General features: G+C 39.7%; 1 protein-coding gene across 1 annotated transcript in view; it reads right to left on the reverse strand.

The window, feature by feature from the left end:
* Positions 1 to 871: 871 nt before the first annotated feature.
* Positions 872 to 12,748, reverse strand: part of PLCH2 (phospholipase C eta 2) — a 116,968-nt gene continuing 105,091 nt past the window's right edge. Inside the window, exons 23-24 of the mRNA XM_075773256.1 lie at positions 8,339 to 8,678; positions 872 to 4,004 (exon numbers count right to left, since the gene is read on the reverse strand). Of these exons, the coding sequence (XP_075629371.1) occupies positions 2,254 to 4,004; positions 8,339 to 8,678 (2,091 nt within the window). The 3' untranslated portion in view covers positions 872 to 2,253. The remainder of the gene's footprint in view (positions 4,005 to 8,338; positions 8,679 to 12,748) is intronic.

The raw sequence follows: 12,748 nt of genomic DNA on the forward strand, positions 1-12,748 counted from the left end.
TGCAATGATATTGTAGGGTTACTTCAGTGCATGTTCCAATTTTTGTTGCACAAACCTCAAGGGCCTCTCATCCAAATTATGAAGACAAGCAATGCAGATCTGAGCCAGGATGGAAAACTGAGAGAATATTTTTAGACAAAACATACTGAAGATAATTTGAAAAGATTTAATCAGAGAATTTAAGCCCTCCCAGCCCCTATCTCCATGTCACGATGACAGCATTAACTACAGTTAGCCTTATATTTTGATATCTCAGAGTTTAAATGCTTGTGGCCAAACGTTACTAAAATCAGAAACCAAGAACTCCTTTCTAGCTCTGCACTCCACAAGTAAGCTGATGACCCTTCCACGAGAGAGTATGAACTAAGTAACACATACTTTCCTGGGACAGGAAGAGAAGGTATTTTTGAATGAGACAGGTGAAGAGCAAATTTTTGCTGCACTATTTTCAGGCAGACTTTAAACAACCTCAGTGATGAAACAGGGCTATCTATCTTACGTGGAGAGCTGTAACAGAATAGATTAGGTCCTTGGATTATGTCTGTTTGGCTACTAATTACATGAGTTTCCCTAGAATTTTCTTCTACACAGCCATCACTGGCTGCCAAAGACATCGCTTCAAAACAATCCACATGCTGTGTATCACACAACAATAGAATGCCTGTCTCTACCAATACTTGCATGTCTTTTGGTGCACCTGAGAAAATTTGAGCTGGATCTGAAATGGCTACCACTCTGAAAAAGAGCAAAATTAAATGTTATCCACTAAGGAAATTTTAAAACAAGGCAGATAGAATTAACCGTGTTTGTATACCACAAACTTCTAGACAGCATAGAAAAAGTTATGTTATAGCTAAAGAGTCAACAGCTAGAAGGTTAAATATATTTATTTTAGTAGTGTAAGGTGGTTTTACAAACAAATTTTTAGATTTTGCAGTATACACAAAAGAATCATTACAAACAAAAGCAAAATATCCTCTCAATAATAGGGACTCTATGTAGCCTGAAATAAAATTAAACCTCTGTTTCTCTTTAAAATGCATCTCAGTAAACATTTTTCTCCATCACTGATAAAATGTACATCTATAATAAATGACATAATAACTGGGGGGGGACACGCACATCCCTAAAAATAAAAAATAAAAAAAAATGAGGAGGAAAAATTATTATTCTGTTTAGGTGGGTATTTAATTCTAAATATGTCCATCTAAAAAATTAAATATCTCTTTTTTTTTTTTAAAACATACCATTGAAAATTTTGCATGGCAGTGCAATACAGAAATAGTAAAATTCATCCAAAAAGTGCTATGTACAGCAGCATTGTTAAAATACCATAAAGAAGGGATGGTGCTGTATTCAAGAAAAGCTAGCATGCTTTTTAGCCATTTCTGAATTAAAGTCAGAAGACATTTCCTGTCTGGTTTTAGTAATTCCCTTCTTTCTCCTGTCTCATTCCCACAGATTATGTTGTGAGACAAGGAACAGTCACAGTTCAGTTTAAGTGTGTGCATGTGTACATACATGTGCAGACATATATTTGCATACACACAGATGTACATATATATTTATAAACAAGCTTGGTTTAAAAAAAGCATTGCTTTGGAACACAGTGGGAGTTGTTCTTCAAAGAGTGGGACAATACGGATTTTCACTGAAATAAACAGGTCCACGATGGAAGATGGACTTTATCTACTACATTGTTAATTGATGAAACAACTACACTGCAGTTTTGACTTATTTTCCCAGAGAAGACACCCTCAGAGGCCTCAAACTTTTCCAAAAAATAAAACAGAACAGGGAGCATGATTTTAAATCCAGCCTCATTTCATGGATCCACAATTTGTAAGAGCAAAATTTACCTTAGCTGTCGTTAACATCGCATAAATGTTTACCTATTATATGAAGCAATTACTGAAATTAGTAAATAACATGAGATTTGCTCACACCAAACTGCAAATGCAAATAAGTGGTCACACACAAAGGAGACCAAATTTGAGGCTGGGAAAAGTGTAATTAAAAAATAAAGGAGGTCTGATCCTGTAAAAACATATCTCCGATTTCACTTGATTGTTCCATTTCCACAAACTGCTGATAAATTTAACACTCAGCTATTCTTTTGGAGTCATGATATTAAGTACCTTTCCACTCAAGGGAAGGCCAGGAAGCACCAAGCCATATGAGGATATTTTGTGCCTCTCAGGTCACTAAGTTTTGACAGGAATGTAAACATTGCCTTATCAGTGCTGCCCAGAATTACAGTTTCAGCATAAAGAAGACTTCTGTGTCAGTGTTATAATCAGTTTGGTTCTTAGGCTGGGATGTAAACACAGCAGGAGAAGCTATATCCATACAAACTGCTTTTGCAACGCTGCAGGCTCCCTCTGGATTTCCTCTCTCCTCAATGGGACTCCCGCTGAGCTGGCCTAGGCTTTGCAGCCGCTGTCTCTCCTGAGCTTGCTTAGCCCTGTTGGCAATGTACCGCACCCGACTCTGACTGCGAGATGAAGACCTGCGAAGGAGTCCCAAGCTTTCCCCTTCCTCTTCAGATTCAGTTGGATCAAGACTGATAGGGGAAGTTATATCATTTTCCTGCTGAAAGGCTGTCAGCTTCTTTAGCTGCTCAGTCAATTCATCCTGGGACTTGACCGAAGATCTCAGGCTTGAAGAGCGGCGCTGCTCCCGCATTGATCGAGTGACAAAACTCCTGCTGATGCTACGGTATTTGCTTTCAAAAGTGCACACAATATCATCAGAGGTAAGGTCTCCAAGACTTTTGGATTTTGCCTGGTTATTCCCAACCATATCCTGTGCTTTGGATTTGTTAGAAGACTGTCTGAGGCTTTCCATGTACAGCCTGCTCCAGGTATGCCTTCTAGGAATGGATGAGAATGTATCTTGAGGACTCCTGGCAAGAGGACGGGGGCACAATTCATCTGCTGGCAGCTGGCCAGACCTCAGGTTAGGATTGGATTTGCTCTTGCTCACCACTGGCATCTCGTTACCGGATGTTGTAGCAGATCGTGGGCGCATACCCTTTCTTATAGCAAGGGGCTCAAAATTTTCATGCCGGATGCCAAGATCTGGGAGGCTTTTGCGAGCTAGATTGGGCAGAGAGAGATCTATCACAGTGTCATTGGAGGACATGCTGGAAGAGGAAGACATGCTGTCACGATGATTGCTGCAATCTAGCTTGCTCCAGATCCGGTCATTAATAGTGGCATCAAAGTATACTTCTGCTGCTGGAGACAGGCTACTTGGAATTTTTATTAAGGCTGAGGAGTCTGACACCTTCAATCCTTCATTCTTTGACCTTCTTACTAACATGTAAGAGCTCGTCTGAGATGCAGAAGCAGGTACAGCCTGTGCAGCCTGGGCTTTCTGCAAAGTATCTGGTGGCAAAGTTTTCTGTGTGCTGTTAATCACATTGTTTTGCTGCGGCAGAACAGCTGCTGCACTAAGGTTTTGGGCTTTAGTTTCCATGGTGCTTTTCATGTCTGTTAATACTTGACCTGGTTGGTCATTTTGCTTCTGGCAGTTTTCAACAGGTTGGCCAGCAGTCTTACCTGGTGCCGCTACCAGCCAGGCTTTTTGAGGATGCCCTGCCAATCTGCACTGATCTTCAGCTTTACTGCATGCCTGAGTCCAACCATTTTCTTCTTTGAGATATCCTGCCATGCTTGTCCTCTCATCTTCTTGGACCACTATGCTTGTGTCAATTGCTCTTGCGACTATCTGCACTTGGTCTTCTGCAGCCAGATTAATTCTTTGTTCTCTAGCGAGTAGAGATTCTTGAGGCTGGTTGGATGTGCTGCTTAATTCCAATTGAGATTCAGTGGAATGATCAGACGCAGACCCTTCTTCAGAATCACTGTAAGGAGTAACGGGTAGAGGGAAGAAAAGGCTGGCATGATGGTTTTCATTGGCAATAACAGGCTCTTCAGTGATAGTTTCTAGGCTGCATAAAGAAGTGACTGACCTCTGTATTGAGAAATGGCAGACATCTACTTGGGAGACATGAAAAGATAGGAAAAAGAAAGAAACGAGAAAAAACAGAGATAAAGGGTTAATTAGCTATTACAAATTGCAGTTTAGCTGAAGATTTATTATTTCTGAGTTATCATTTTGTTTTTAAGGTAGTAGTTGCATGTATTAATCATGATTTTAAAAATAACTTATGATTTCAAATGCCTGGCTAAAGGCAGCAAAACTTTCTACTCAGTTTTAGCTGCCCAAAAGCCCTGTTGCTTTCAAAAAAATCTCAGTCCATGCATAGTAGCACCATAGTACTTTTCCGATTATCTTATTCAAACAACAACTGTACCCATCTTTTTTTTTTTTGCATCCTTGTATCCCGTCTCCTAAACTAACTTTTCTTCCTCCACCATCCAGCACCACTTGAATTGCTCTCTTCTTTCCTTCCAGCACACTCTAACATATCAGTATATCACATCATAATCAGAACATGTATAATAATCAGAACACCACTGCCCAACCAACAGATAGGAACCCAATGATCAATTACGCAGAAGAGAAACAGCACAGGACTTCTGGAGCAGATTACAAATACAGTGATCTGTATGCATACAAAACAAAAGCTTTCAACAGAGTAACTTTGTTTTCCTAATGGAGTTTGTAATTTCTTCTCCAAAAAACTACACAGATGCATGGTTCACGAACACCAGGCTGACAGTATAATTCTGCAGAATCACTACAGCCACCAGTTACCTGAAGAAAACACTCCGTCCATCTGCAATAACCTGTACCCTACGAGCCAAAGCAATCATGCCAAAGACTATTTCCCACATCTCCAAACCACAATGCAAACATGCATTTGAGAACTACCAAAGCACCACTAAGCCAGACAACAACCTCAATATAGGGGCAGATAATTATAAGGCAGGAAACAAACAAAAACCAGGACTACAGGCAACAAGGTGCTTGAATCAGTGACACTCAGTAGACAGTTACCTTTGACTTGCTTGTCCTTTCAGTTCTTAACTAGAGAGAGAGTGTGCATGTAGAATAATAGGACAGAACAGAGGAAAAATCCAGTTAATGTAGGGAAGGCAGGTGCAGATAACAGGATAAATTAGTGCTGAAGGAGGGAAGGGAAACAGACAGAAATATTCACACATTTTTGTAGGATCCTAAGAATTTCTGACCAACCAGAGCACTCAATGGAATCCATAAATGGACAGGTATTAAGTCCATTATTATTTTGTCATAGAAGAATAAAAGGCAATTTTTGCTATTGTTCAAGAAACGCACTCCACTGGACTGGGGAATGGAAGCTAGCCTCCTCTTCTCCAAAGCCCTTTCCCACTGCTACCGCAGTTGGAACTAGATAATCTTAAAGGTCCCTTCCAACCAAAACCATCCTATGATTCTACAATCATCTACATTACCAAAAAATGCCAAAGAAATATTAGGCCTTTCCTTTCAGCATCAGTATTTCCAATCCAGTGTAATGACAAGCAGCTTAACAATGGAGACAGCTGTCTGATGGCCTGCAGTACATTATTACATATGTTACAGTAGTTGGGAGTGTTAAAAAGGAAGAAGGCACACGTGCCCGTAAGCAAAATCCACCATTCACAACACAGCAGACTCTTCAGCATCTGGAGGAGTATTGGGAGGAGTCCAGAGCTGATCCAACTAACAAGCTCTCCTTCTCCCCATCCAGCTAGGCCATCAGCATAGATTAAGGCACACTTACATGGCACCATATGAGAAACTGTAACGCCGTTGCCATAAAGGGGGCAGCTGGAGACTATAGTTTCCTGTCTCATCCTTGTGGCACTTCCTATCAACAGAATGTTAATTATGAAATGCAACCATATTAGGCTAATGTTATTGGTTTCCTTGGTTTCTTGGCCCAAGGCACTAAAATAGCAGGCGGATGGGGAAAGCATGCTGTTTGTGCAAACAGTGTTTGTCACTGGATCATCAGCATCCAGTCCAACTGACTGTTTCACCATTTTAAAGGTTTGCTGATTCCATGCTTGAGAAGTCAGATGGATTTAATCAAATTTCAAGCATATCACAATATTTATTTAGTGACTTGGGGGGCTGGCGGGGGAGCTGGCACGGATAATGGGAAATGGTTTCATATGTCACACTACTCAGCGCTTATGAAAAGCCTAATGCCAATAATTTAGGCATAGAAAGAGTTCTGCTGCTTTGGATTAACTTCAAGTCACGGGAACTGGCAAACTACTTCTCTCCCCCTCCCATTGTCCTGGTATTTTCTTAAAAGCAGATACTGGAAAGATGTAAAAAAAGAATAATATAAGAGAAATAAAGCAAAATTGTAGACTAGATTAAACTGATAAACAAATACAATATTTTAAATTTCTGTATGAGGCTTTCAAAGAAGCCCAGTATAGGTGGGCAGTCGGAACGTATTACTAAAAAAAGGGATTACATCTTGAGTAGCACCAAAATCACTTAACTGTTCCTGAAAATGTAACCATCAATGTCCAAATTCCTTGGACAATTAAGGGGAAGGGGGAGGGATTTGAAGAGAAGCTCTTGTAGTCATAGACAAAAGCTGTATTTCTTTACTTCCTCTTCACAATTCTATGAAACAGAGAAAATCTTGTTAAAATCTCTTCCCTTCCTCCCCTCCCTGCCAAATCAGGAGGAAAAAAAAGGCAGTTTCCTTATTGAAACATGTACCTTGATTGCCTCTGTTCCTATTTGCCATCTTTACAGTCATGCAGTTCATGAGTAAAGGTACAGTCACACAATCCCAGCGTTCACACACACATTCCTAGCTTGAAACAACTATAAAATGCTGTAGCCTAAGCATCTGTCCTTTCAATGGACACATTTTGCTTTGCAATTGGGAACTGCTAACAGTCCACCTAGCTTGGCTGATGTCAAGTAACATCAGGTCACATACCTTGCTTTTTACACTACGCAACTGTGCCCTCAGGTCACAGTCAAATCATATCCATAAAATTAAGCACATCTAGAAATGTTTGCATACTGGGCTTTCATACATTTAGGACCAGGATGATCTGCTGTGTTCATAAAGTGTGATCCCCTAAATAACCCAGACCAGAGAATTCCATCCAGTAATCCCTGAACTGATGGCAGCAATTTTGCAAATTCTTTGAGGAAGGACCTGGTTTTATTGTTAGCAGAGTGCACATTAGATATAATTTCTGATGTGGATATCCCTAAGTGAAACACAAATACTGATAATGAAAATGTTGTTTGTTAATATGGGTTTTGCATATTCATTCCCTACTTAATGCTCTGGTTTGGATCTTAAAATTTACTTAGTATCATACCACATTCACTAAAAAAAAAAAAAAAAAAAAGAAACAAAAAACCCTGAACAAACAATCCAAACATTCATGGACTACTGACAGTTTTACTACGGCAGATGGTTTGCTAGGCATGGAAAGGACTAATCTAAACCGGACACGTCTAGGAAAAAATAAAATAAAAATACTTATGCAGACTTTTTTCTCTGTCATTGCCAAAACTAAAGAAAAAGAGCTCTTGGTAGCAAAACAACATACAGGAGCTTCTAAGTAAAGATGCTATGCAGAAGCTGAGACAATGATGTGATCTAAGGTGGAGAAAGGTGAAGAAAATCTGGTCTTACCAGTAAAGAATATAGGGGATTTACTTCGAATTTCCTCCAATTTTTGAACGAACAAGGCATTCATTTCCCTCTGTAGGGTGCCCACTTGCCTTCGAGAAGTTTCAGAGCAGCGCTTGGGGAATTCTGGGCTTCCAAGGCTTTCTAGACTGCTGGAGTTGGAGGATATAGAGCCATTGCTGGCTGCGACCAAGTTGACAGTGCTTCCATACTTGCCACCTGATTGGCACTGCCACCGCTGCCGGGAATGAGCCTTTATTCCGTGACATTTAGATTCAACATTTTTCTTCCCTGGGGTCACAAAAGACTGGGTGCTCCTTGTTAGATCATCGGCAGTTCCAGGGCTGCTGCAAGACTGCAAATCTGATTGCCGCCTGGGCTGACCTTTAACAGCCCAGGTTTTTAGCTCTAACCTCTCTTCTCCAGTTATACTGCTATACTGATCGTGGTGAAGTATATCTTTAGCAATAGGCCTGGTAGGATGGTCACTCCACTTGCATTCTAGATCTGGGCTTTCTTTGGAACCAATCATGCATTTCATGCAATTGGTGGCCACTCCAATCCTACCAGAGCTGTTGATGGCACAGCGTGCAAAGACGCTTTGCTTCTCACTCTGGTGCTCCTGAAGCCGGACCCTGTTAGACCTCTGTATGGGTTCACTGAAAGCAGCACCCCCTTGAGCACAACCGTGGCTTTTGGCTTTACGAGAACTATGGGCCTTACCTTTCAACCCCTTGCCATGTACCTCCCCACTGGCACCATCTCTGGGAGCTGGTGACAGAGAAGGACTTTCTGGCTCTTGCTCAAAGCGAGGCTGTGAGGCAGCTTCCACTTCACGGTCTTCACTGGCCCCTTCAGAGCTGTTGTCTTTTGTGTCAAAAGCAATTTCAGGAAAGCCTTTCTTGTTCTTCTTCTGGCTTTTGGTGGGTGCGCTGGCTGTCCGTCTCAAGATGTGGCTGCTAAAGGAATGTTTGCGATGGAGCTGACCAGCAGCATGACTGTCCAGAGAGGCCTGCTTTGGATTTCTGAGAAACAGGCCTTTTAGACCTAGAGCTTGTTTGGCCTGGAAAATTTAAGGGGGGGAAAAAAAAAGAAAAGAAAAGTCCTTAATAGAAAACGCAAGTCTCTTCCTTTGGGCGCAGGAACTCATGTTCAAATGATCAGGTCACACATGCACGCACATACAGTCTCCTGCTATGTTCCTACCATCAGCATGAGAACTAAACCAGAAATAAGACAGAGATTAAAAACAACAACAACAAAAAAAATCAGTAACAGCCGCCTTTGCAAAATTTCACCTCTTTTTTGTTCAACTATGTTTTTAGATAAAATTTTCCAACCAGGCTTATTTCTGTATTTGTCATAATTTTCTTACTAGCATATAGCTACTGACAACATAAACATTAGATATTGAAAAGTAAAAAAATTAAATACTTCCATTTGCAGGGATCTAATTCTGAAAACTAAAGAGTTTCTCAGTGTGTGCTAACAGCCACAAAGCTTGAAGTGTTCATAATGCCACACATAGCAGACTCTTTAAAGTCAAAGTGCTTCCTTTTCAGCAATACAGCTTTCTGTGGTTTTGTCGTTTGGTTTTGGCTGTGGTTTTTAAACACAGAGCTGTGTGAGGTATGGGTCAGTTTTCCAACAGAATGTGCACATTTCAAACAATTCTGTCCCAACAGTTTCATGACATGGATATACTGCAGAACCTGCAGGAGGCATAAGAAATCAATTCACTACAGCAATCCAAGGATAAGTGGACGCTTGCAGATTTGTTGCACCCAAAGCACACGTATTTCAAGTACGTGGTGTAAATGTTTCCTCTGAACGTCCACAGAGGAATTAGTACAATGTAGCTTCTGCACTATGAATTCACATTCTAGCAAACTGTGCTCTATCAGGGAATCCTGAACAAGGCCTTCTGCATCACACCATAATAAAGCAACAAATAGTGCAAGTTTGTGTTATCTTAAAGTGTCATTACTAGATTTGGGGCTTTGCACAAGTTAAGTCCAACTGGAAAATGCAGTAGTCAAAAAAAAAATCAAGCATGTTTTTCAATAAAATAAAATCACCTGCAATTTTGTAGACTTAAATATGTTAGGACTGGGCCAATTAGAATTGCTGATGATTTCAATTAAATGGGAAACAGAGCTGAATTATCCGCCTTGTGCAGGACATTATACTTGGGCAGAACTGGATGTCAGATGCTGTCAAATCTAATTCTTCCTGTCTCTTAAACTGGAGATAGCAACTATCACTCATACTTTAGACAAGAAATTTGTGGCAGGCAACAGAGGTCCCAGCTGTGAAACAAAACTGAATGCTCTGAGTAAATGAGAGGAAGACACTGAAAAAAAAAACCCCAAACCCAACAACAAAAAAAGCTATAGAAATGGTGGTAATTTTAAAAAAGTTGCCTTAAAATCATTTTAATTTTACCTGTGATGCAACATGAGGTGGTTACAGAATTTAACTGATAGTGACCTCTTAAGCTAAAGAGTATTCCTGACTTAAAACAGATTATAATAATAAATTGGATGTTCAAATGGAGATTTACATTCCTTAGGAGATCTACACTTCAATTGAGCACTGTCATGAATAGCAGCTGAATTATATACATGACAAATGATCATCAAATATTTCACTTTCTACCTGTGTACCTACATTTTGATCATTTCCTACCATACAACACTTATCCAAAGACACTCGTGTATGTTTTCCTCACTGAAGAAACACACTATAAACAAGTGAAGTTAGTCAGGGTCATAATACAGTACTTCATAAACTTCGGTACTTATTTAAGCATTAAACATATATATTCACCATCATAAATCTCCCACTATCGTACAATTGATTTACATTTCAGTGAAACAGAGAGTTTCAGCATTCCTGTAAACATTCCAGGTGTACTTGCCAACTTTTAAAGCAATAGGCTGATGCCTGAAAAAGAGCAGGTTGGTTTTGCTCTGTTCGCAGAGCTTGGTACACATAAATCACTTAAAGCAGAGAAAGAGGTATTTCCCTTCTAATCTACTTCTCTTCCTTTGTTCCCTTTCTTTCCCAGTTAGATCAGACTCTTTTTAGTAGCTGTAGTGTAAAGAATGATTAAAACCAGAATACATAAGCCTATGATTGAAATGCATTGTAAGAAACCCATGATAAAATCTGATCAGCATCCATGCTTGTTGGCACTTGCTGTCAGATTGATTTTTACCCTGTGATGTCATGTGAGGTCACATTTCTGTAGTGCCAAACAATGGCACATAAATGTCTAATTTAAATTACAAGGGTCTATCTTTCACCCCAAAATATTTGAGTGCATGCTCACGCATCTCAAATTCTGCTTCGTAGAACTTAATGGATAGATATTAGCTGCACTGTACAGTAAGCCTGGGTTAAAAGCTGCTTTTATTCATAAGTGTCCTGTGCAATCTGGCACATGGAATCAAGGTTTATTTGTCTGACACAAAGCCCAGTGAAAGCATTCAGAATATTATTTTTATAATTGACTGAAGTATAATTACCACATGCCAAGATCCAGTGTGAGGAGGAGATGATTAGAGAGAGACCTAAAATGGCCTTTAAAAGTATATACAGGATAAGATAAAGAAGGTAGGAATTGATTTTTCCCATACAAGGCAGAGAAAATATAATTTAAATATTAATGAATGTTCTGTGAGAGCCAGGCTATTGAACAGTCTGCTTGGATCATTCTGGATTCACTTTCATTAGAAAGCTTCAAAACAAGATTATGCATTTGTTAAGGAGTAAAGGGAAAAAACCATTCTGCTCCAATTGACACAAGTTGGCAAGTACATTAATTTATTACTATAAAAATCAGACCATATAAATATTTGCAAAACCCAGAAAAAAATTGTCATACATACACAAACACAAATAATATCCAACAAAAAGAAAAGAAAAGCACTGATGGAATGGGTGACACGCAGTGCAGGGCCCCAGGTATCATTCTAGCTTATTTGGTGCATCTTTGTTAAGCTAGCCACTATTCCTTGAATCAATGGAGTGATTCAAGAACCCAAAGACAAATTTGGTTAACTTCGAAAAAAAGTAGTTTAAAAAAAAAGGAGAAAAAAAAAAAAAGAGAGCACCATTTTGACGGAGATCCAGAACATGTGCTTTCAGCTTCTAGTACAGCTTTTGCAGGGCTATTTCATTCTTTAAAGCAGACTTGAAAAACAGCACAAGAGGCTTTCCCACAATTTAGCAAACAACTCACTATTAATGTTCTTTTCCATGTGAAAGAAGTGGTTTGAATTGTAGTACACCAGAGAAAAGCCAGTAGAGGCAGAGGCTCAAGGAAGAGAGAAAGGGAGGGTAGAGAAGGACTTTTATCCTGGATCTGCTTCATATATGGAAGGCTCTCTGGCTGATCAATGATCCAACAGAACTGACCAAGTCAAATGTTGCAATTCATGTTACATGAGCTGAAGAGCTTCAAAATGCTAATAAGGAAACATTGATGCTGATGAAGGAACTAGTTAGAGGCATGCAGGTGTGTGGTGGTGGTCACTACACCTCCCTGAGACAGGAGGGGGTACCTTCAAGGCGTCTAAAAATGCTCTGCTTCTAAAAGTAGACTTTTTTGACATAGAGAAGCCCACTGAAATCACAAACAGACAGAGCAAAGGCAAAATAACAGTGAGGGACGATCTCAGAGATATGCACATCTAGAAAACCACAAGCAATCCTGTAATACATAAACAGACTACAGAAGAGACAGAGACAAAAAAAAAGCGTCTCCAGGAAACAGTGCATACTAGAAAGAGATTTCAGTTAAACACAAGCTAAGGTGAAAAATATCTAAGATTCTGCTTTAGTAATATCAAGCTGCTGAGAGGGTGAAATATCTACATTTAGTAAAAAGCCCCCAAAGGTTAATGCTTGCATTAGCGTATCTGGATTAATAAAGCATGGGTAAAACCAGGCTGATAAATGCGGTGAATTTTCTGCCCGTAATTAAGGGAGTGGAAATGGAGAAATAATTCAAGTTTTAACAGAACTCTGTTAACTGAAAAATCAAAGCAGAACATGATTCAGAGAGACCAAAACAGAAAGGGCTGTGTAATATTTGTTCCATATTTTCTGTAGTTTTTATTAAAAATT

The sequence above is a fragment of the Balearica regulorum genome, chromosome 21 (assembly GCF_011004875.1).
Source record: "Balearica regulorum gibbericeps isolate bBalReg1 chromosome 21, bBalReg1.pri, whole genome shotgun sequence".
Lineage (NCBI taxonomy): Eukaryota > Metazoa > Chordata > Aves > Gruiformes > Gruidae > Balearica > Balearica regulorum.